Here is a 22,829-nt window from a genome sequence, read left to right as displayed (position 1 = left end):
CTTTGATTTGTACATCATTTGCTTATTGTAGAAACACTTTACTTGTACACAAAATTTCATCATCTTTGTATTCCCGGCATGTGGTATCATCGAAAGAGGAATACACTGTCGTGTAAGGTGTACCGGTTTGGCTCTAACCCGATTAGGTGAGTTATGAAGCACTGTCCTGTAAGGTGTAGGTTTGGCTTAAATAGCGTCGCTCCTCCCAGTTAAGTGAGCATTTAATGAATTCTCAAGTGGGTTGGTTTAAGGTGGGGACGTAGGCATGATTGCCGAACCTCAATAAAAACCAAGTGTCACTCTTTCCCTACACTCTTTATTTTTCCATATTTGTCTGCTTATATTTTTCCATTGATATTACTACTTGTGCACTTTAAATACAAATTTGTGTTTGATTGGGAAATACTAGAACTGTGATACTTGGGTAAATTATTTTGATATCTGCTAGATTAATATTAGATTAGATAGATTCTAAGTTGTGATATACTTATTGCTATTGTAATTTGACCTAGTAATTTTTAAAATAACAAATTCACCCCCTCTTGAAATTAAACCAAAAATCACAATATGGAGTGAATGTTTGGTATGTTAAGACTTTTAAAAAGAGTAGTGGTACACTTTATAGCAATTTATAATTACATTTGTTGTAAAATTAATTTTGATATTGACTTTTAAATCTTTTCACTTTGGTAGAGTGGGTAAAAAAATAATATATTTTAAATTTTAATTAGTATCTTGAACTTAAACTTTAACTATTTTTATTTTTTCAAAATTTTACAAAGAAATTATCCAACAATCACTTAATATTAAATAAATAATTTGTGAAATTATAAAATTTAAAAACAAAAATTTTAAATTAATTCTAATTTTAAAGACAAGATTACCAAGCTGTAAAAAAAGAAAGAAAGAAAGAAAGACAGTAGGGCAAAGGACTGATAACATGGAATAAAAGCAACACATAAATAGAATTTGGAAAGGCGATTAATAATTACATAAAACACCCATAAAACACAAAGGAAAATGGGAGAGGGCTCGCATAGGTGGAGCTCTCTCTTATTCTCTTGCTAGCTTTTACATGCATCTTATGCCCCCAAGTTGCTCGTTCCATTCATCAGTTCACCCTGAAATACAACAACAAATTACAAGAATAATAAAAGAAATATGTAAGGTCTCACACTAGGCACCCCAAATTTTTAGGTTAAGAGTTTTGTAATTTTGATATTGAAAGTTTCGTGTTTGAATATTTAAAAAAGTGAAAGAGTTCGAGTGTTTAGGGTTCGAAAATTTAGAAGTCATAGTTAATGGGAAGGAATACTATATTAGATGTAAAAATGGATTACGTTCCCTCCTCAAGTAGTTAGGCCTTCAATGAACCAGGTAAAAAAAGATAAGATAAACTATTATCTTAGGCCTCCTTAGACAAAATAATAATAATAATAATAATAATAATAATAATAAATGCCCCCGAGCATAAGTTCAGGCGGTAAGAAGTTCCTAAAAGGCCGCTTACAACGGTGGATTTGGGGTTCAAACCCTGCTGCTTGCAGGGCACATCCGAATTTACCTCTTACGTGTGTTGACTGTGGGCATGACTAACGTTGGCATGGGGTTAGTCTGGCATGTAAGTTCAAGAAACACAGCGTATCTAAAAATAATAATAATAATAGTAATAATAAGAAGTACAAGAACAACAAAAACAATAATATTATGGTGCTTAAGGTCCTTTGAATACTCGAATTGATTCATCAAAATAACAAAGGATTTCTCATATGCTTCTCCACTTTAAAACTAAGAATTAATCTCAATTGAAAAGTCAGTAGTTGCATGATTTGAACTCCAACGTCTAATAAAGAAAATTTAATTATATATGAAGATTTTTTGACGATAATATTAACACTTGGAGAAGTTATCCTTTCTATAATTTATTTTAGTAAGAGAAAAGAAAAAGTATTCATTTAGGTAAATGAGATTTGATACTTTTTATGATAAGTTAGTATAAAAATAGATTTGGAGGTATTTTTGTGTTGGAGACCTCATGATCTAATATGGCAAAGAGAGAATGAAAAGAATATGAGATGAAAAATAGGTTTTTTATAATAAAAATTGAAATAATTATTTTCATCTATTTCATTAGGCACGTACTTGCTGCAGTCAGTGGTGGGGCTGATCTTGTAGGGAATTCTGACCCCGCAACGGCTGGGAAGAGCGTTGGCGAGGCCAAAGTTGATGCCGGGGATGGAGCCGGCCGCCGATTTCAGGCACCCACAGGCAGCCTTGCGGTCGGCCGGGGTCCTCGCTGCGCTATTGAGGCCTCGGATGCCGGCGCAGCATGGCGGCGGCACCACGCCTCCTTTCCTCAGGTAGTTGATGCACGGCGCCACGTTCCTGGACACCAGACTGCACGTCACGGCTGCCTCCGCCTCCGGCACTGTGCTCGCCGCCACGAACACCACCAGCGCCACCAAGCACGCCACCTTGACAACTGCTCCGCCGGCCATGTTGGTGTATAAAAGTGTAACCTCCGGGACAATACGGAAAACGGGAGCAAGTAGTGGCTGTGTCCAAACGGGTATACTTAAGTTTGTGCTTGTGTTTACGCATTGGGCTTATGGGGGTGTGGTGTTTATAAAGAGCAGTGTGGCGTTGGGTGGCAGTTGGGTTCAATTTAATAGGTGGTACCTCTCTTTAAATAATTCTCAGCATGTCAATGGATCGAGGGCTGACATGCCGACGTAGCTTCATGGTCTATAGATATTTTCGCAGCCCATACGCTGCTGTACCGCTAAAAGTCATAGCCTTCCACCAATCCTCTATTATTGACGGCGAGGTCGCTTGCTTCACTCTTTTCATTGTAATATTAGAAAGTTCAACCTCTAGTTGAGCTTGTTCAAATAATAAAAGAAAAGTTTTGGCTTTGTAATCTTAAGGTCCTAACTTTAGTTCTTTACTTATAGTTTGTCTAATGAATTTTTAGGAATGGGGCAAAGAATAATATTTTCATTCCTCAATTTGGTACCGTTGAAGTAGGTCCCAAGGATTTGCTCAAGTTGAAGTTTTATTATTATTATTATTATTATTATTATTATTTTGAGAAGGTGAAGATTTTATTAAAACAAAGAAATTGAAACAAAATTTACAAACTCAAGCTAGAGGATTGAGAAGCGAAACTAAAAACAGGCAACACGAAAGACAAGCAACCGACAAAACATGCCCAACAACACCATCCCACGAGACACATCCAAACAAAGCGAAAACTCCATCCAAAAAACCGTCAAATGGTCCTCCTAAATCAACAAAAATACAATGAAACTCTTCTTAATCCAAATTCGAAAGAAGGGAATAGGACCTCATCCACAATAAAAGGTAAGAGAAACATATAAGGAGAACTTTAGCGGCTGAAGAGGCAGACTCCCTAAAGATCTTTATGTTTCTTTCTTTCCAAATCTCCCAACATACCACACCCATTATTATTATTATTATTATTATTATTATTATTATTATTATTCATACTTTATGATGTGCTATGGATTCACTCTATAGTCCTAAATTTAATTTTTTTTAGGAATTAATAGGGGAGTTGCTATAATTAGTGGTCAACAGTAGCTGAGTGCATTTTATGAGATGCAGGCTAAATAGTTTGTTCCTTCTTTCATGAAATTAATTGCAGGTTACGGGCTGTTTAGTGCAAAGGATGACTCACCATTATACCCTTCTCAAATTGAGAAATCTTAGCAGTGTACCCACTCGGGCATACCAACTCGGCGGACTATAACTGCATTGACAACCAAGAAAGGGCCCCCGATGGTGACACAAGTAATGGCGGATGGCGTAGTTTTTAATAGCCTCTAAGACATACCTTTCTGCTCTACCTACCCTAGACATCCTAATTTTTATCAGAGATAAGTCTAATTAAAGTCTCAGTTGTTTCAATTTTTTAAAATTAGAGTCCCATTTTGAAATCCCAGTTATCTTGAAATAATCTTACAATTTCAAGTCGAGTCTCAGTATTTTAGGAAAAGTTTTTTTAACTCCTTTTTACTCTAATTTTAAACTGAGTTTTTTCATAAAATTTATTTTGTTAAAAAATTAATCTCCTTAGTTGAGGACCCCAAATTTCAAAATTTGTCCTTATCACCCTTTTGAAAAAAATAATAAGTCCCAAATAGTTTGAGTTGAGTCTTGGTGTGCTAGGAAATTTTCGTTCTTTTAATTTTAAAACTAGTTTCTTTTAAAAGTTTCGGTTAGAGTCTTTTTTAATCGAAAATTCAATTTTCCTAAACCATGAGTCAAATTTCAAAATTAAACACTGTATTGTTGAAAGTCGAGCTTTAGACGTCTAATTTGTGAAATTTGTTCTTTCAAGCTTTTTAATTGAGTGGGTTCTTTAATTTTAAAATCGGAGTTTTGTTTTGATATTAAGGTCATGCTTTAATAACCGGATTCTTTTAAGGCACAATTGGTCAATTGATTTTGAGTCTAAATGGAGGATCATATATGAGGTATGCATGTGCAGGTATTTTACAATAGAACACTTAAAAAAGGAATAATAATAATAATAATAATAATAATAATAATAATAAGCCAAAATAGGACACATGCAAACTGTACCAAATTATAGGTAAATAAAGTGTTAAGTGCAGGAAAATACAAAGGGTACAAAGAATGGTTTAGGCCAAAAATAAAATCAAAAGAAAAAAAAAATACAAATACAATAAAAATGAAAGCCCTCCACTACCAGGATGACAGCTGGCCAAACTGAAGGCATCCTGAGTTTTTTTTTCCGTTTTATCCTTTTTTAAAAAATATATTAAATAATATCCTTTTTGGAAAAATATTTCTCGAAATAATCCTAATGTAATCTCGCTACTTGGAGTAGCGAGATTTGTCTCGTGTCATTCCAAAAAAAGATATTATTTAATAGATATATTTTTTTAAAAAATAAATCGAGAAATAATTTTAAAAAATGATAAATAAGGAAATAAATTTTTCTGCGTAATAAATTTAACATTTATTATTAGTTTTGAGTAATTAATATTTATCGAGAACGTTTTGAGAAACTTTCTATACCCGTCATGCGATTAGAAATTTATATATATAATAATTATTTGAAACAAGCGGGTAAGACATCATTTATGATGATTCAAAATAAATTTTATTTTAAGAAAACACTTGCGTCTCTCTTCTTTTTATATTTATTATTTTTTACACGAGATAATAAAAATTACTTTTACATTTAAAATTTTCTTATTTTAAGAAATAATAATAAAAAGTTATGAAGATTTATTCAAATTTTAAAATAAAAAATCATTTATAAAATTATCATATACTATATATATATATATATATATATATATATATATATAACACTATTTTAAAATTTTCTAAAATATTCATATAATTATCTATAATTCTTACCTAGTATGCTTTGCTTTGGTTCTTTAATTTAAAAAAAAAATCCCAAAAATTGATAATTTAATTGAATTAAAATATCTCCTAATTTTTTTATTTTTTATTACTCATAATTTTAATATGTATGGGTCTTTTGGAACATCTCAAGTGACACCAAACTAGCTAATTAATCTCAATAATTAGAATTTAAACTATGGTATTATTTTTATTTTTTTATATTCATTTTTGTACAGTAAAGAAACAATTTATCACAAAAAAAATCTGGTATTAAATAAATATTGAAATTATTGCCTGTAGTTTTGCAATGTTAATAATAAGTATTTTTCTTTGATATTGGTATTGATAAAAAATCTTATATTGAATAAATATTAAAGTAATTTTTTTTGTTGTGTCAATATATATATATATATTAATTTCTGGTACAATTAAAATTGGTAATTTAAATAAAGTTCAAAATTTTAATTTATTATGCAATAAATTCATTTAATATATATATTTTTTAAAATGATAAGTCTGAAAATGAATTATTCTACGTAATAAATTTTTCTACGTAATAAATCGAAAAATAAATTCTTTTAATATTTTTATTTAATATTTTTTTTATAAGAATGACGCGTGGCAAATTTCGCTACTCAGATTACGTCTATTCTCGAAAATATTTTTCCAAAAAGGGTATTATTTAATATATTTAAAAAAAAAAGAATAAAACGGAAAAAAACTCCAAAATTCCTTGCCAGCTCAGGGAAAATCTAGGAGAGAAGAAAGCAATTTGGCGCCAAGATGCCACCCAGACTCCCTATAAATAGGGAATAGCCAAACCCTGCAAAAAGATAGGGAGAAGGGGAACATCCAAAAGACCCTGCAAGAATTGAGAGAGAGAGAGAGAGAGAGAAAATTAGAATTAGAGAAGGGGAATCTCTGTAGAGTTGAAAAGGGATCTAGAGTGCAGAAAGGTTTCAGAGCAGTAAAGGAAAGAATTCTGGGGAATTTGGAGTACAGGGTAACACTCATTCAGAACCAGAGTCAGGCAGCACTCAAAATCAGAAACTGAGCTTGACCCGAACCTGATTTCAGTTCGTGATCTCTCAGACACACATACAGAAGGGAGAAGAAGACCGGAGGAGCCAAGAGTTGAGGTAATTGAATATCTTATCCTCCCATATCAAGTATGCATAATTGAATTGTAATGTAAGTATTTCCCCTTCCTCTCATGTTCAGGTTCGCATGTGAACCTGAACTCAATGCATTCCCGAACCAAGAGATCCGAAAACCCAAACCATGCCCTAACCCGAACTAGGATGTGGATCTTCGGATCCGAACCGAATCACATTTAACCCGCACCCTAATTGAACCCAAGCTAGGGTCTTTGCCCACTTCCCTGAATCAAAACCCATTTTAAAAAACTCCTAAGCTCAAATTATTTTCAGAAGAGATTCGACCCATTTTGAATAGCGCCAGTTCATTCGAAAATCAAACCCCCAAGGCCCACTTTTGAAAACTCACCCTCTGAGCCCAATTTCAAAATACCCAGAGGCCCAACTCCTGTTGTCCAACCCAAAGCCCAATCCCCATTTTTGAAATACCCGACCTATTTCATCAAACTCAAATCAGACCCATTTAACTAAACCAACCCACACGCACATGCATGATGCACCATCAGAAGAAACCCACTGAGCCTTACTCGGACCTACCCGAGTTCGCACACACACCCGGGTTAACTCGCACCAGTCAACCTAAGCATCACTCACTGATTCAAAGACGAGTTGCTTCGTCTTCCTACACTTGAGCCCAGAAACCCTAACTTGACGAACCAGAGACCTTGAACCCCTGAGCACCACATCAGAGAATGCCAAACACCAGCACTCAATCCACGGGGTGCACGTCACACACATCACATTGCAAAATTAAAAAAAAAAAAAAAAACATAAGGAAAATCAAAACAAAAAGAAGAGGAAGAAAGAGACTCATCTTTTGATCCAGCGACCTCTCGAGACTGGACGAAACTTATCGCACATCTACACCAATGTCGGAGAACTTCTCGGCATTCTTCGATCGTTTCAGTCTCATCGGATTTGACTGTGAAGACGAAAGCAAGTATTTCTCTAGGAGTTCTTCGAAGGCATTGGGTTCGAGTTCACATGAGAGGGACGTCTAAAATGTTTTGGGGTTACATATTTTGAAAAGCGAAATCCTAGGGTTCCGTTCGAGGAAGAATGGAAGCTGGCGAAGCACGCGGACACGACCGTCCCGGTGGAGAAGTACGAGGAAGCGGCGCTGCCTCCCACCGCGGCAGAGACAAAAGAGGATTATGGCTTCGAGGACGCATAGCTGGGATCTGTGAGGGAAAAGAGGAGACGGAGGCTGGGGATTTTGTGTTTGATTGTAGAGAGAAAGCGGCGAAGAAAGCCATGAAGCATCCGAACAGGCCAAAGAGGCCGCCAAGTGCCTTCTTCGAGTCCCGAAAGCAGTACAAGGAGAAGCATCTGAGCAAAAGATCTGTGTCTGTTGCCCGGCAAGGTTGGCAAAGATAAATGGAAATCGCTGGCTGCCGAGGGAGCTAAGGCATCCGATGAGGATGAATCTAGCAAGCCGAGATCTGAGGTGCACGATGACGAGGATGGAGAATCGCCGTGGTTCGGTAAACAGAACTATAACTCAGCGAACTTCAAAATTCAATTTTATATGCAATTTTAAGTACATTTTTTAAAATCTTAAAACACTTGACTTATGAACTTGAGAAATTGAAAAGAGAAAAGAAAGACATAAAATGAATAAGTGCATGACTCAAGGGGACCATCTCTCCTTCACATCTATATAAATTTAATACTCTTCCATTATTATTTGCTTATATGTCTTGATGAGAATAACTCTGCACCCACTATCTATTGTTTGTCTAATGATTATATCATTTGTTGGATAGCATATATTTGAACTACCGCATTGCATGCTTGTGTTGAATGTCTCTTGCATGGTGGATGCAGTGATGTGAACTGCATGCTGATGGTTGATTTTAGGTTGTTGCATGATTAATATGAATGTTTTGTTGAAAACAACCAATTATCAGGTACAAGTTTATGAGAAAATGTTCAAATTACAAATGACATGCAATTGAAATTTCGATAAGAATTTTTCCAAAATAAAACATTGTACATGGATGATTATGATAAAATTAATATTAAAATCTTTTTGAAAGAATGAGTGAAAATTATAAATTTTGAATTTTATCCTTACATAATCATCAGGTATTTAGAGGAGCTCAGCTCTATCTCTACAGAAAGAGCTTAAAGAACTTATATGCATCACTTTCATTTATTAAAATATTGTGGTTCTTTAGAAAATCGTTGAACATTATATTCAGTACTTAAAGCTTCATAATCTGATATGGACTGTTCATGGTTTATGAGTATCATATCATGCCTTAATATCACTTTTTTGATGCATGTGTGAACTGTAGGAATAATTATATTGGTTGCATTTTTTATGAATTATTCAATATCCAATAAATTTTTTTTAAGGCTTATACTACTAGGCATAATGAAATGAATCTTGATTAGTATAAACAACTCATTTCAGCTAAGTCAAATCTTCAAATTGTTGGGGGGAGCAACTTAACATAAAACACTACGACTCTTAAATTCCTTAACAATTCTAACACTTACATCCATATTCTTAATATATATATATTGAGATGTGTGTTTTATATTGATCATGAATATTGAGTGTATTTGAATCATTGTATGCACTATCCTGGACTATACTGAATACCCTGCATGAATTGAATGATGAACAATACTTGTAATCATTCAGGTCTTTGATTTATTTTTGGGAATGACTTTATTTTCAAATGGCATACTGCAATCTTATATCTGAGTGTCTTTTATCTTTTGTTTACTTTCCTACCTTAGCCCCTTCTTACTAATCTCAAAAGGGGGAAAAGTGTCTAATGCAAAATTGGGAAAGTTAAATGCATATTAATTGAGTTTTATTGACAACTATAGATTGAATGCTTAATTTGTGTATGACTGTTTTCATTTGTCATATGCCTGCACTTTAAATTTAAATTCTATGCATATACTTAGGGGGAGTCTATTTGGCTCTACCCATTTTTGCAAATTATTTTTGTCATCATCAAAAAAGGGGAGAATGTTGACTCTATGAGTCTGATCCTGTTTTGATTATGACAAAACCAATGTTTCTCACCTATGCACTCAGCATCTTGAATAGGTTCATTCTTAGAATGCACTGATGATAGGAATTCAACGAACCCATGCAAACCACAAAGATCATGTCTCCTATATGACTATGAATATGTAAAAGGATAAAGACTTCTTTGTCATTGTATTTGCATTCAATTCTATTAGGTCTGTAATATAATATGATCTGTAATAATGCATCTACATGCATGATAAGACTAAATGCTCAAGAGGCCATAGATCAACTACTAGGTCCCTAAAACATCACTTGCAAAATCCCTTTTAACTCATAAGTTATATATATGCAAACAGGGGTAAAATTTAAGCAAAAATAGGGCTTAACTTGAAGTTTGAAAGGACTTCGGCAAACCGAACTTAGCGTGTTAAAAACACCTCAGTCGACCAAATAGGTAAGAGTCAACATAGTTGACTGAAGCCTGGGCGACCAAACTTCAATTGAACTAACTGTCCTCGGTCGACCGAATGTTTAGAAAGTACTTTTCTACTGTTCCCGGGCAACCGAACGCTTAGTTCAAAATAGGCTTGGTCGATCGAATTGTGAGGTTCAGCAAACCAAAATCCTCACCAGCTGACTAAACCTCGATCATTTGGAAAATTGCCTTGGTTTCAGCCCATTGGCCTCACGCTCGGACACCTGAACCCAAAAGCGCATTTTTCTCTATGTCTATTCAAGCGAGCGGCCCTAAGAACCGGGCGACCAAACTCTTGGATTGCCTTATTTTTTACCGCATTAAACTGGTGTTATTTTTAATTAACTTTCACTAAACTTTTCAAAAATTCCCTCTGTGTCCTTAACGATCTAAAATCAAGGGAATTCTAAATAAACCCATTCATTTTGGAGAGATTATAAAGGGATTAACAATATAATTAGCAAATATTCTCTTTAATTTTTCTTGAGCCCATATTACTTATACTTCATATTTCCAAGCCAAATTTTTAATACTCTCTCATTTTATTTTTGCTAAATCCTTTTCAAAACAGAGAGTTATATTTTTCTTGTGCTCCTTTCTTGCAAACTAATTGCAAGTTAAAGTGAATTTGACTCTCACTTGTGTGAGCTTACATATATTGCTCTTGAAGCTTTTAATTCTCATTGTCTTGCATTGTTCGAAATTTTTCTTGGAGAGTAAACTTAGGGTTTTTCTCAATATATTTGATTGATAAATATTATTTGAAAAGAGCTCTTGTTAGCTTCTGAGTCTTTGCATCTTCATTGTTAGATTCGAAAGTTTGTTTGCACTATTTGATAAATTATTTTTGAGTAAGCTTGATCCTTAAATCTCAGTTGTGCTTATTATTTAAAAAAATATTACTGTTGAAATTCTTACCTTGAGATTCAAAGTTCGTTTGATATTATATACTGATTATAATCTTTCTAAATCAAAGGTAGTCACTCTCACGTATACACACATTTATATGCATCTTTGGAGAGTTGAAATCTTGTTAGAAATTATCTCACTTGAGCATATATTCCTATTATATGTGAGTGCATATTTGGATTATAATACTATACAAATTTACTTGTGTTAGAAGCACCTTTCATTGTACACAAAATTTGTATTGATCGGTTGTAATTCAGGTGTGGCCTGTGGTGGGTCTTTTCCGCCCCTTTAAGGAGAGATTGTAAAGGTTGAGATCAACCCTGATAATTTGACCTGGTATTGTAAACGGTGTTGCCCCACCCATTAAGTGAGCAATAATGGTAATTCTCGGGTTTGGGAGCTGAGACAGGGATGTAGGTAGTATTAGCCGAACCCCAATAACATTTCTTGTATCTACTTTTAATTTTCGTAATTTAAATTTCAGCACTTGAATGTTTGTGTTTAATTGTTTGAATATTTGATTGAGTTTTTAATTATATAGAAAGATATTAGGTTTGTGTAATACTGTTTGTAGAATCTGAATTGACCTAGGAGAAAATTTTTAAATACCCAATTCACCCTCCTCTTGGGAATACACCAATTCCAACAATTGGCATCAGAGTCTCATTGCATAGATTTAAATGTTTTTTCAAAAGATCGCAATGACTCACATTAGTATATCCCCGTTTGGAGAGGGACGATCACCTTCCAGTCCTCCATTATTTTGTGGTGTTGATTACACCACCTGGAAATTTAGAATGAGCATATTTATAAAAGCAATGGGCTGGAAGGCTCGCCAAGTGATTGCTAAAGGATCAACATGCTTTGACTATCTTCTTTGCCAATATGGTGACACGTGGACGACCTTCTGATGTCCACTATTATTTATAATTGTTCTGTAGATACATAAGAGACTACTTGAAGATCATCTATCATTCTGATGGAAGACTTTTTGAGACTTTATTACTATGTTGGATTTATATTTTTCTTGGACATTTTATTTCAAAACTATTAGGTGCATGAAGACCCAAGTGAAAATGTTGAAGCAAGATCCACCTTAAGATCCATGCGGACCCCGTACGGTTTTGGGCCTCATTTTGAAAATGCTTGAGTCTCGCATTTAAATTGTAATAGTACAAGACGACTAAGCTAGAGTTGTGAAAGTATTTAATGTTTTGGTGTGTAGTTCACTTGAAGTGAGGGTAGGTTGACCGTGGTTCTCGTTTCTGCGATTTATGTTGTTTTAGCCTAAAGCGGGTAATTAATCATGTAAGGATGGGTAGTCTAGAGTACAAGTTTTGTATGTTGGGAGAGATATCAATAAACAACCACAGCGGAATAATTCTTCTCCCTATATGCAAGCAAATATAGTGTATCTCTACTTTTATACGTGCTGGAAATAATAATAGAAATAATCAATCACACCAAACCACAAGAACACAAGCAGTTTTTTACGTGGAAAACTTCCCCAGTGTGAGAAAGAAAAACCACGGGACCTAGTCCAGTTAAAATCTCCACTATCAATCAAATAATGGGTACACAAAGTCTTCTCTAATCGTAATTAGAAGATACAAAAATCTCTCATCAAGATATCTACAATCTTGGCAAATACAAAGAGAATTGGAAAGAATATACCAAATTCGCGGTTACTGTTCACGGGCAAAAACCCCAACTCCTAAGCTCTAAATCCAATCTCCACCGTTTAGATTGTAGCTCCTTGAGTCGTGAACCTTTCCTCCAAATTTTAGCTCGATCAGACCACGGACGAAACGAGATCGGACTCTTGATGAAATCTGGGCAGCATGAGAAAAAACCACGTTTTTCTCTCTTTCTTTTGAGAAGTGACAGCTCCTCTCTTCTCCCCTCTCTTTTTACAACTTCCTTTAAGTTTTCCACACTAAAAGGGCTGGGCTTTGGTCTTTTAATAAAGCCCACTTGGGCTTTCCTCCACATGGAAGGAAATAACCCAACAAATCTCCCCCTTTCTGATTATGTGGAGGGAATCGCCATCCCGGCGATCGAACAACAAATTTCAAGCTTCTCCCTTGGTAGTGTCTTTGTCAACATATCAGAACCATTATCATCAGTGTGAACCTTCTCAAGTTCCAATAACTAATCGTTCAACGCATGTCTGATCCAATGGTATCGTACATCAATGTGCTTCGATCTTGCATGGAAACTGGAATTCTTAGCAAGATGAATAGCACTCTGGCTATCACAAAACAACACATACCTTTGCTGCTCGAAACCAAGTTCTCTCAAGAACTTCTTTGCCCATAACAACTCTTTAGTTGCTTCCGTTGCTGCAATGAACTCTGCCTCTGTCGTAGAAAGAGCAATGCACTTCTGAAGTCTCGATTGCCAAGCTATAGCCCCACTTGCAAAAGTTATCAAATAGCCTGAAGTAGACTTACGAGTGTCCACATCCCTAGCCATATCTGCATTTGTGTAGCCAACTAACAATGGTTGTTTATTTCCCAAACCAAGTCTCAAACTGAAAGTGCCTCGAAGATACCTCATGATCCACTTCACTGCATTCCAGTGCTCTCTTCCTGGATTTGACAAGAATCGGCTAGCTACACCAACTGCATAGGCTATATCTGGTATTGTGCAAACCATTGCATACATCAAACTTCCTACTGCTGAGGCGTAAGGAACTCTTTCCATGTCTTCCTTTTCCTTATCTTTAGAAGGACATTCCTTTGTACTTAGTTTGAAGTGGGTAGCAAGAGGAGAGCTAACCACTTTAGTTTTGTCCATATTGAATCTCTGAAGCACTTTCTCAATGTACTCCTTTTGTGACAAATATAATTTCTTGGCACTCCTGTCACGACTGATTCTTATGCCAAGAATTTTCTTTGCTAGCCCCAAGTCCTTCATAGCAAATGACTTACTCAATTGCTTCTTCAACTGGTCAATCCTTGAAGCATTCCTGCCAACAACTAGCATTTCATCCACATAAAGCAGTAAGAGAATAAAATCATCATCAGAGAATTTCTGAACAAATACACAGTGATCTGAAGTTGTCTTCTCGTAGCCTTGCTCCCCTATAACAGACTTAAACTTCTTGTACCACTGTCTCGGTGCTTGTTTCAAACCATATAGGCTTTTCTTCAGCTTGCACACATAATCCTCTTTCCTTTTCACTCTAAAACCCTCTGGCTGCTTCATATAAATCTCTTCCTCCAAATCACCATGAAGGAAGGCAGTTTTCACATCCATCTGCTCAACTTCCAAGTCAAGACTAGCTGTTAAACCGAGTACTGTACTGATCGATGACATCTTTACAATTGGAGAGAATATCTCATCAAAATCAATACCTTTTCTCTGACCGAACCCTTTGACAACCAATCTAACTTTGTACCATGGTCGTGAAGAGAACTCATTTGGCTTCTTCTTGTAAATCCACTTGTTCTCTAAAGCTCTTTTTCCTTTAGGCAGCTTCACTAACTCAAAGGTTTGGTTATCATACAATGACTGCATCTCATCTTGCATGGCCTCAACCCACTCTGTCTTGTGTTCATCTTCCATGGCTTCTGCAAAACACTGGAGCTCTCCCTCGTCAGTCAATAACACATATTGTTTTACTGAATACCGAGTGGAAGGATGTCGGTCTTTAGCTGACCTCCTGGATGGAATCTCTGGCACTGTCAACTGCTTATCAGTCTCAACATCTCTCTGAACCTGTAAGGGAACATCCATATCACCTCTACCCTGGTGGTCATCCTGAACATCATTCTCAACTTGAGATGAAAAATTCTTCAAAGGAACTGGATCCACATCAGTTAAACTGTCACCCTGCTGAGACATAGGTTTCTATGCCTTCTCAATATCCTAAATCGTCTGATCTTCTACAAACACGACATCTCTATTTCTCACAATTTTCTTCTCAACTGGATCATAAAGTTTGTATCCAAATTCATCTTAACCGTAGCCAAGGAATATACACTGTCGCGTTTTTTCATCAAGTTTGGACCTTTCATCTTTTGGAATATGCACAAATGCTTTGCACCCAAAAACATGTAAATGATTATAGGAAACATCCTTACCTGTCCAAACTCGGTTTGGCACATCAAACTGTAGAGGAACACAGGGTGTAAGATTCAACACATGAACTACAGTGCTCAATGCATCCCCCCAAAAGGATTTTGGCAACCGTGCTTATGAAAGCAAACATCTCACTCTCTCAAGCAGTGTTCTGTTCGTCCTTTCTGCCATGCCATTCAATTGAGGAGTTTTCGGAGGAGTCTTTTGATGCCGAATACCTTGTTGTCTGCAATACTCATCAAATGGACCAGAATACTCTCCACCGTTGTCAGTCCGGATGCACCTCAGTTTCTTCCCAGTCTGTCTCTCAACTAGGGCTTGAAATTTCTTGAACTCAGCCAACACTTGGTCTTTTGACTTCAAGATATATACCCACAACTTCCTTGAATGATCATCCATGAAGGTCACAAAGTATCTGGAGCCACCAAGTGTTCTCGTTTTCATAGGGCCACACACATCCGAATGTACTAAATCCAATATCTCTGACTTTCTCGAATGAGGGGAATTCTTGAAGGAAACTTTACTCTGCTTCCCTGACAAACAATGAGTACACCTTTTCAGAAGTGTGCTTTTCAGTCCACATAGTAGACTTTTCTTCCCCAGTAGAGCTAATCTTTTCTCACTCATCTGAGTCAGTCTCTTGTGCCACAACTCTGCTATACCATTATCCTCCATCGCATTAATATTGTCGTTGGAGATATTTGCTTGCAAAATGTACAATGCAGAGTGCTTCATGCCTCAAGCCACAACCATAGCACCCCTGGTGAGCTTCCACTAGCCATCACTGAAAGTGCTGTAGTACCCTTCGTCATCAAGTTTACTTGCAGAAATCAAATTCAAACGAATGTCAGGAATATGCTTCACATCTCTAAGAACTAAACTTGTGCCATTATTTGTCTTCAGATATACATCCCCCATTCCAATGACTTTAACTAAGCCATCGTTTCCCATGTTTACAGTTCCAAAGTCACCAGATCTATAGAATGTAAAGAAATCCTTCTGAGATGTAGCATGAATGGAGGCACCACTGTTAATCACCCAACTGGTCTCATGTTATGCAACATTTATCATCTCATTATTATAAACAATGAGGAATTTTGCAGGAGTGGTAGTAACAACTTTATCATCACCATCTTTGTCATCTCCATTCTTTATTCCCTTGCCTTTCTCATTCTTGTTTTCTCTCTTCAATTGCCTGCAATATTTCTTGATGTGTCCCTTTTTCCCGCAATGATGACACTCAACATTTGCAAACTTGTTGGACTTGCTTCTGCTGTTATCTCTATTCTTCAGACCTCTGCTCTTACTTCTCCCCCTCTTTTATGTAACCAAGATCTCTAACTGTGAAGAGGACTCTTGTGTTTTTCTTCTCATCTCTTCATTTAGCAAACAACTCTTGGCCATATCCATTGTGATTACACCTTCTGGAGCAGAGTTAGACAATGAAGTTCTGAGCGTCTCCCATGAGTCCGGTAATGAACCAAGCAACCATAACCCTTGTATCTCATCATCAAACTTAATACCCATTCTAGCCAACAGATTAATAATTCCTTGGAATGTATTCAGGTGATCAGATAAAGGAGTCCCATCTTGGTACCTCAAAGTCATCATTTGTTTAATCAGAAATAACTTATTATTTCCAATCTTTTTAGCATATAACTGTTCAAGCTTATTCCATAGAGAACGTGCATTTGTTTCTCCACTAATATGGTTCAAAATATTATCATCTACCCATTGCCTGATATACCCACACACCTGTCGATGTAATAAAGTCCATTCCACATCAGACTTTTTTTCGGGTTTTTCAGCACTAAATACCGGTAGGTAATAATCTTTCACATAAAGAAGATCCTCAATTTTTCCTTTCCATATGTGATAATTTAAACCATTGAGATTAATCATTCTACTAGTATTTGCTTCCATAACTCAAACTGCCAACCTGACAATTTGGAAACCGGGCTCTGATACCACTTTATTGGGAGAGATATCAATAAACAACCAGAGCGGAATAATTCTTCTCCCTATATGCAAGCAAATATAGTGTATCTCTACTTTTATACGTGCTGGAAATAATAATAGAAATAATCAATCACACAAAGCCACAAGAACACAAGCAGTTTTTTACGTGGAAAACTTCCCCAGTGTGAGGAAGAAAAATCACGGGACCTAGTCCAGTTAAAATCTCTACTATCAATCAAATAATGGGTACACAAAGTCTTTTCTAATCGTAATTAGAAGATACAAAAATCTCTCATCAAGATATCTACAATCTTGGTAAATACAAAGAGAATTGGAAAGAATATACCAAATTCGCGGTTACTGTTCACGGGCAAAAACCCCAACTCCTGAGCTCTAAATCCAATCTCCACCGTTTAGATTGTAGCTCCTTGAGTCGTGAACCTCTCCTCCAAATTTTAGCTCGATCGGACCACGGACGAAGCGGGATCGGACTCTTGATGAAATCTGGGCAGCATGAGAAAAAACCACATTTTTCTCTCTTTCTTTTAAGAAGTGACGGCTCCTCTCTTCTCGCCTCTCTTTTTACAACTTCCTTTAGGTTTTCCACACTAAAATGGTTGGGCTTTGGTCTTTTAATAAAGCCCACTTGGGCTTTCCTCCACATGGAAGGAAATAACCCAACATTGTATATTTGTAATTAATCAACTAATTTATAGTAAAATCTCAATAGAATTACTTGAAGATTAATGTAGGTGAAGTTTGACCAAACTGTTATAAATTTGTCATGTTTCTCCTTCTTTATGATTATGTATTATTTGATTCTACTTTCATATATTGGTTTCACCCACCTCTATAAACTCAAACTTTCATCATCTCTGCCTCACATTGACACACACTCGGCAATTACTTATATTGTCAAATTGTACAGCTTAGGCATTAGAGATCTCTCCTGAGGTCACCAAAGCATCCTAAGTGCTCTTTTGTTTTGCAGTCGCAAGCAGAGCTGTGTGTGGTTGTCAAGTTACTGATGATCTAAGAATTAAGACCCTCTCGATTCGTTTCCACTCCTAAATTCCTGAAATATATCTCCCTTTGGAGTTATGGGGTCAGTTTCAAGAGGCGCGGGATTAGTCACGTGGACCGTAAAACGGACAAGTGGAAATCCGGTGCGTAATCCAAAAAAAGAATTAAGACCCAGATTCATTAATTCTATGCTTTGGAAAGGTCTTAAACTTAAATTTATATAAATTTTTTAAAAATATATAATATTAAATTATATTAAATTTGGTCAAAATTTATTCAAATTCAAATTCATCAAATTCAAAACTCAAAATGATAGATTATGCAGAGAAAAGAATTATGTCATAGGCACAGAATCAATCTAGCTAGGTGTACTTTTGCAACAACATTATAATTAATACACAAAAAGACATAAAAAAGTGAAAAAAATAAAATAAAAAGACTACAATATGGAACTGCTATTCAATAAGTAATCATCCGATGTGCTATTTATTTTGACGGATACATGTGCAGTACTGAATCATCTACCTGCAAATGGCTTATTCGTTTAGCTTCTTCCCTAATTAATTCTGCAATACAAATATAAGATCATTATAAGTAGTTCATAGAAAATGTTAAGATAAATGTTTAGAGAGAGAGAGAGAGAGAGAGCTTATTTCCTAAGGGAAATAATCAAATATGTATACAGGGGATTAACTTCCTCACTTTGGCCTTCACCTTTTATTGCATAAAATACTCTGTACAAATATTTGTGAAATAACAATTGACACTAGTTCAATATAGAGAATCCCATGATTACCAAAACATATAACTAATTTTAATTATTGAAAGAATTCACGGATCTAATACTCCTGCTTTAATTTTTATTATTCTAAACTTTTTTTTTTTTTTTTTTTTATAATTTGGGACTATAGTCACCATCGCACCACATTAGATGTTATGGTGCAGCACCAAATCCGGAGGAGTGAAAGTCGCCCGCTCATTCATGCACCCCTAATAATTCACTAGTGTAATGTCTCAAGGGGGATTTGAACCCGTGACCTTAGGGTTTCCAAAGTCACAAGTTTGTCCTCGTCACTTGAATTGCCTTACTGAACTTATTCTAAACTATTCATGCACAAACTTCAAATTTCAATACATAAGTTTAGTATAATTCAATCATATTTCCCGGTAATCCTTAGAATAAATATTTACAAAAATGCATAGCATATGTCCTACAGAATACGAATGCATGAGCTTTTTGTGGGTTTGGGCTGCTTCTCTTATTGTGTAGGCCGTAAGGTCTTTCCACAAGTTTTGTATTTTTGGGCTGGGCTTTCTAGTTTTTCATTAGTTATCTAATCTGTGCTCACTGCTCAGCCCATCATTAATTATTTACCGAAATTGTATGTTTTTTTTCTGATATATATATATATATATATGGAAAATTTTAATTATTTTATTTAATATATTTTTAAAAATATTTTCAATTTAAAAGTTATCTCATAATTGCAGTATTTTCAAACCATATATACATAAAAGTTAATAAATTAATTTAATTGTAAAATTTTAATAATTCTTTAAAACATCCTTTATTTTCTTAACTCATTATCTCCTACTAAACATTAAATTCAAAAAGTTAAAAAATACTCTTTTTTTAAACGGTAAATTTGAAACATACTTAAATGTCAGAGTGTGCATCTACATATATAACACAAAGCATAATATATATATATATATATATATATATATATATGGATTTACGTGGCTATCTAAAGCATAATATTTATGGATCTACGTAGCTATTTGCCCAAATGTATATGTGTAATACTTGGAACAGTCGGTGGTGTTGGAGAAGACCATGAAAAATTTTTGAACCCGGCATTTGCGAGGAAGCTCTGCTGTTAATGTATAGTTGATGTAGGGGATCCCATCGGCAACCGATTTGATGCAGCGGCAGGCGTCCTGCCGGTCCTCTGCGCTCTTAGCTGCGTCTTTGACGGCCTTAACCCCGTCGCAGCACATGGGCAGCGGCACCGTCCCACCGCCGACCACCACAGCCGGGAAGCACGGGGCGATCTCGTTCCTCACGTCGTCGCATGACACCGCGGCTTCGGCCACCTGGGTTACCGCCACGGCCACCGCGCACGCTAGGACCACGACAACGGCGGACAAATTTCTCGAGGCAGCAGCCATTATTGGAATATTTTGCAGCGGAGAGTGGATTGGAGTAGTTGAGTTTGAGGTGGCGCTTTATAGGCTGCATGCGCATTGAGTTGGAGGGATACAGCAAATATTTTTATTTATTTATTTATTTATGCAATGGTGTTTAAAATCCTACTTAATTTATTATTATTTTTTGAAAGATTAATTGGAAGTATACCACTGAGATAAAGATTAATTGGAAGTATGATATGATTTCTTGAAGAAAAAAGTTCAGTCCACTTAACACTTGCAGACTAACTTTTAGGGTAGCTAGAAGGGGCCATGGGAGGGGAAATCATAGTCATTGGGAACTTTAGCATAGGTTTTTAGGTGGTCTGCAATTAAAAGCAAGACACATGTACGTGGTAGTTCGATCACCCTTTCCCACAAACCTAACAAAGCTTTTTATTATGTAATATATATATATATATATATTATTTTTTTTAAAATTACGCATTGAGTTTCTACGTGTCCGTTTTATAGTTCATGTGACTAATTTCGCGCCCTTGAAGCTAATCCTACAACTTCAAAGGTAATATATATATTATTCAATTGGAACTTAGTGGTCATATTGGATACACAATGGACATGAATTCTTCATTTATGGGAATTCTTCTTTCATTTCATATTTTATTTTTATGGCTATGAGGATTCAAGCTTAATAATACCTTCAATAATGTTGTCTTTAGCTTATAATTAAGACAGTGAAGTTGATTTAAGCTGCCCATACTAACTTAAATCCAAATAGAAAGTACAAGAAAATATACTTTTTGTGAGGAATAAAAACACCTAGCAAAAACGTCAATTTTTTTTTTTTTTCATTACTAAAATCTTAATAAAACATTTTCCTACCCCTTTCCTAGAATAGGTGAGAAGTTTTTTTTTTTTTTTTTTGCAAGAAAAATATTTTTTCCTTGCTAAAAATTAAAAGTTTTGTGGCAAATTAAAAATTTATTGCAAAAAATATTGCACATATTTTACAATAGCATAAGCTAAGATTGCCACTAATGATTTTTTGCGAGGACTTTTTTCCTTGCTGAAGATAATTAAATCAAGTTTCTTTTGTTTCCAATTTAAGTACTTTGAAAAGGCAAGTTAACCTAAAAAAAATCTCTCCCCTTTTCAATTCGTAGTGCTCCCAAGACCATCTTCCTCACCACCCTCTTGTTAAGATCTTGTGAGCAACCAGAAGGATATGACACCAGAAATTTAACATGGTTCGGTCAAGATTGACCTGCGTCCACAAAGCACACCACAAATTCACTAGAATCGTCGAAAAATTACAACTTTCTCTTCCTCTCACTCTCTTCCTCCTTTCTTTCTTCTCTCTACTCTCTGAGCTTCTCTTGTACATTTCACAACTCTCCACAGCTCTATTTATAGGGTTGATAATCAATCACAATTTAATACAATAAATTAGAAATTTAGAAGGTTACAATCATGGAGATAAATGGCAGCTTGCACAGCTTGCAAAAAATGCGTTTCCAGCTCAGGCTCCAACTATGTCTCCTGGCTCCAGCTACAACAATCTCCCACTTGGAGACGACGACGCCTCCTCAACCAGTATCATGAATAAATGATGTGCTCAAAATATGACTCCAGACATAAAGACCAACTGAAGTTGAATACAACTTCAACTTCCATGTAGTCACCACCTTAGTTAACATATCTGTCAGATTTCTGCTACCTTGGATTTTTTCAAGTATCAACACGCCGTCCTCTATTAGCTGACGAAGTGATAACGTAATCCAATATGCTTAGTTTTAAAATGAAATGTGGAGTTCTTTACCAGATGTATCGCACTCTAACTGTCACTATACAAAACATTCCTCTCCTAGTTGAAGATTGTCCCTCTCCAGAGGGAGCTATACCTAAGTTAGCCATTCAGATCTTTTTATAACTACTAATTAAGATTTATTATAACCTCGCTCTGATACCAATTGAACTTTCTGTAGACGTTCACTTCATCAATGATGAGGAAACTGACGAGGAAGATGAAACAGGGGTTGAGTACTGTAGTGAAGAGGAAGACACTTTAGAAAGTGAGGATGATACCAATATTGAGGACGTATAGGGGGGTAAGCATGTTATTTTTGTCACTATGTATCTGACATGTGTAAATAACTTAAAAATAGATGTATGCTGCATCCATCTAATATTCATATTTCTTATATTTACTTGTCTATTAATTTGTAGATATGGCACCAGGAGGCCGACGTTGGAGAAATCCTTTCAAGCACATGAGTACATCGCATGAGGATGATCTGACATCCTCCAAACCGGCGAACCCCATTGGTGATGTGGCGACACCATTGTCTGAACCATCGGCACCTCAGCTAGACATGGATACCACTTATACGACTGACACACAGCGTGAGTTGCCAATTGTGATGAGCAGTGTTGGTATGGATACGATTACTTTATTTTTATGTCAATTGTTGATGATAGTTATTCACGTGTATGATTATAATGTTGTTCTTAAATTAAATCTACTTTCAACATCTACGTCCACGATCAGGTTAGGTTGTGGTGCAGTGAAGAACATGTTGCTGAAGAAGCACCTGTGTAACAACCTGAAAAATAATGGTATTTAAATAATAAAGAGAGAGAGAAATTGAATCAATAACAGAATGCG

At 35.7% G+C, this 22,829-nt stretch overlaps 3 protein-coding genes across 3 annotated transcripts; 1 reads left to right on the top strand and 2 right to left on the bottom strand.

The window, feature by feature from the left end:
• Positions 1 to 835: 835 nt before the first annotated feature.
• On the bottom strand, positions 836 to 2,761 carry LOC131160466 (non-specific lipid-transfer protein 1-like). The gene is made up of 2 exons (XM_058116173.1): positions 2,143 to 2,761; positions 836 to 1,121 (listed from the first exon to the last, which is right to left on the bottom strand). Exons 1-2 carry the CDS (start codon positions 2,496 to 2,498, stop codon positions 1,112 to 1,114), a joined length of 366 nt encoding a protein of 121 aa, XP_057972156.1. The 5' UTR covers positions 2,499 to 2,761; the 3' UTR covers positions 836 to 1,111.
• Positions 2,762 to 7,590: 4,829 nt separating this feature from the next.
• Positions 7,591 to 8,120, top strand: LOC131160077 (uncharacterized). Its single transcript, XM_058115396.1, has one exon. The coding sequence runs from the start codon at positions 7,623 to 7,625 to the stop codon at positions 7,938 to 7,940; it is 318 nt and encodes a 105-aa protein (XP_057971379.1). The 5' UTR covers positions 7,591 to 7,622; the 3' UTR covers positions 7,941 to 8,120.
• A 10,237-nt stretch (positions 8,121 to 18,357) lies between these two features.
• On the bottom strand, positions 18,358 to 20,210 carry LOC131160017 (non-specific lipid-transfer protein 3-like). The gene is made up of 2 exons (XM_058115302.1): positions 19,821 to 20,210; positions 18,358 to 18,579 (listed from the first exon to the last, which is right to left on the bottom strand). The coding sequence occupies exons 1-2, from the start codon at positions 20,183 to 20,185 to the stop codon at positions 18,570 to 18,572; spliced, it is 375 nt and encodes a 124-aa protein (XP_057971285.1). The 5' UTR covers positions 20,186 to 20,210; the 3' UTR covers positions 18,358 to 18,569.
• Between the last annotated feature and the right edge of the window lie 2,619 nt (positions 20,211 to 22,829).

The sequence above is a fragment of the Malania oleifera genome, chromosome 7 (genome assembly GCF_029873635.1).
Source record: "Malania oleifera isolate guangnan ecotype guangnan chromosome 7, ASM2987363v1, whole genome shotgun sequence".
NCBI lineage: Eukaryota > Viridiplantae > Streptophyta > Magnoliopsida > Santalales > Ximeniaceae > Malania > Malania oleifera.
Note: the sequence above shows the minus strand (reverse complement) of the source record. Positions and strands in the feature narration are given on the sequence as shown.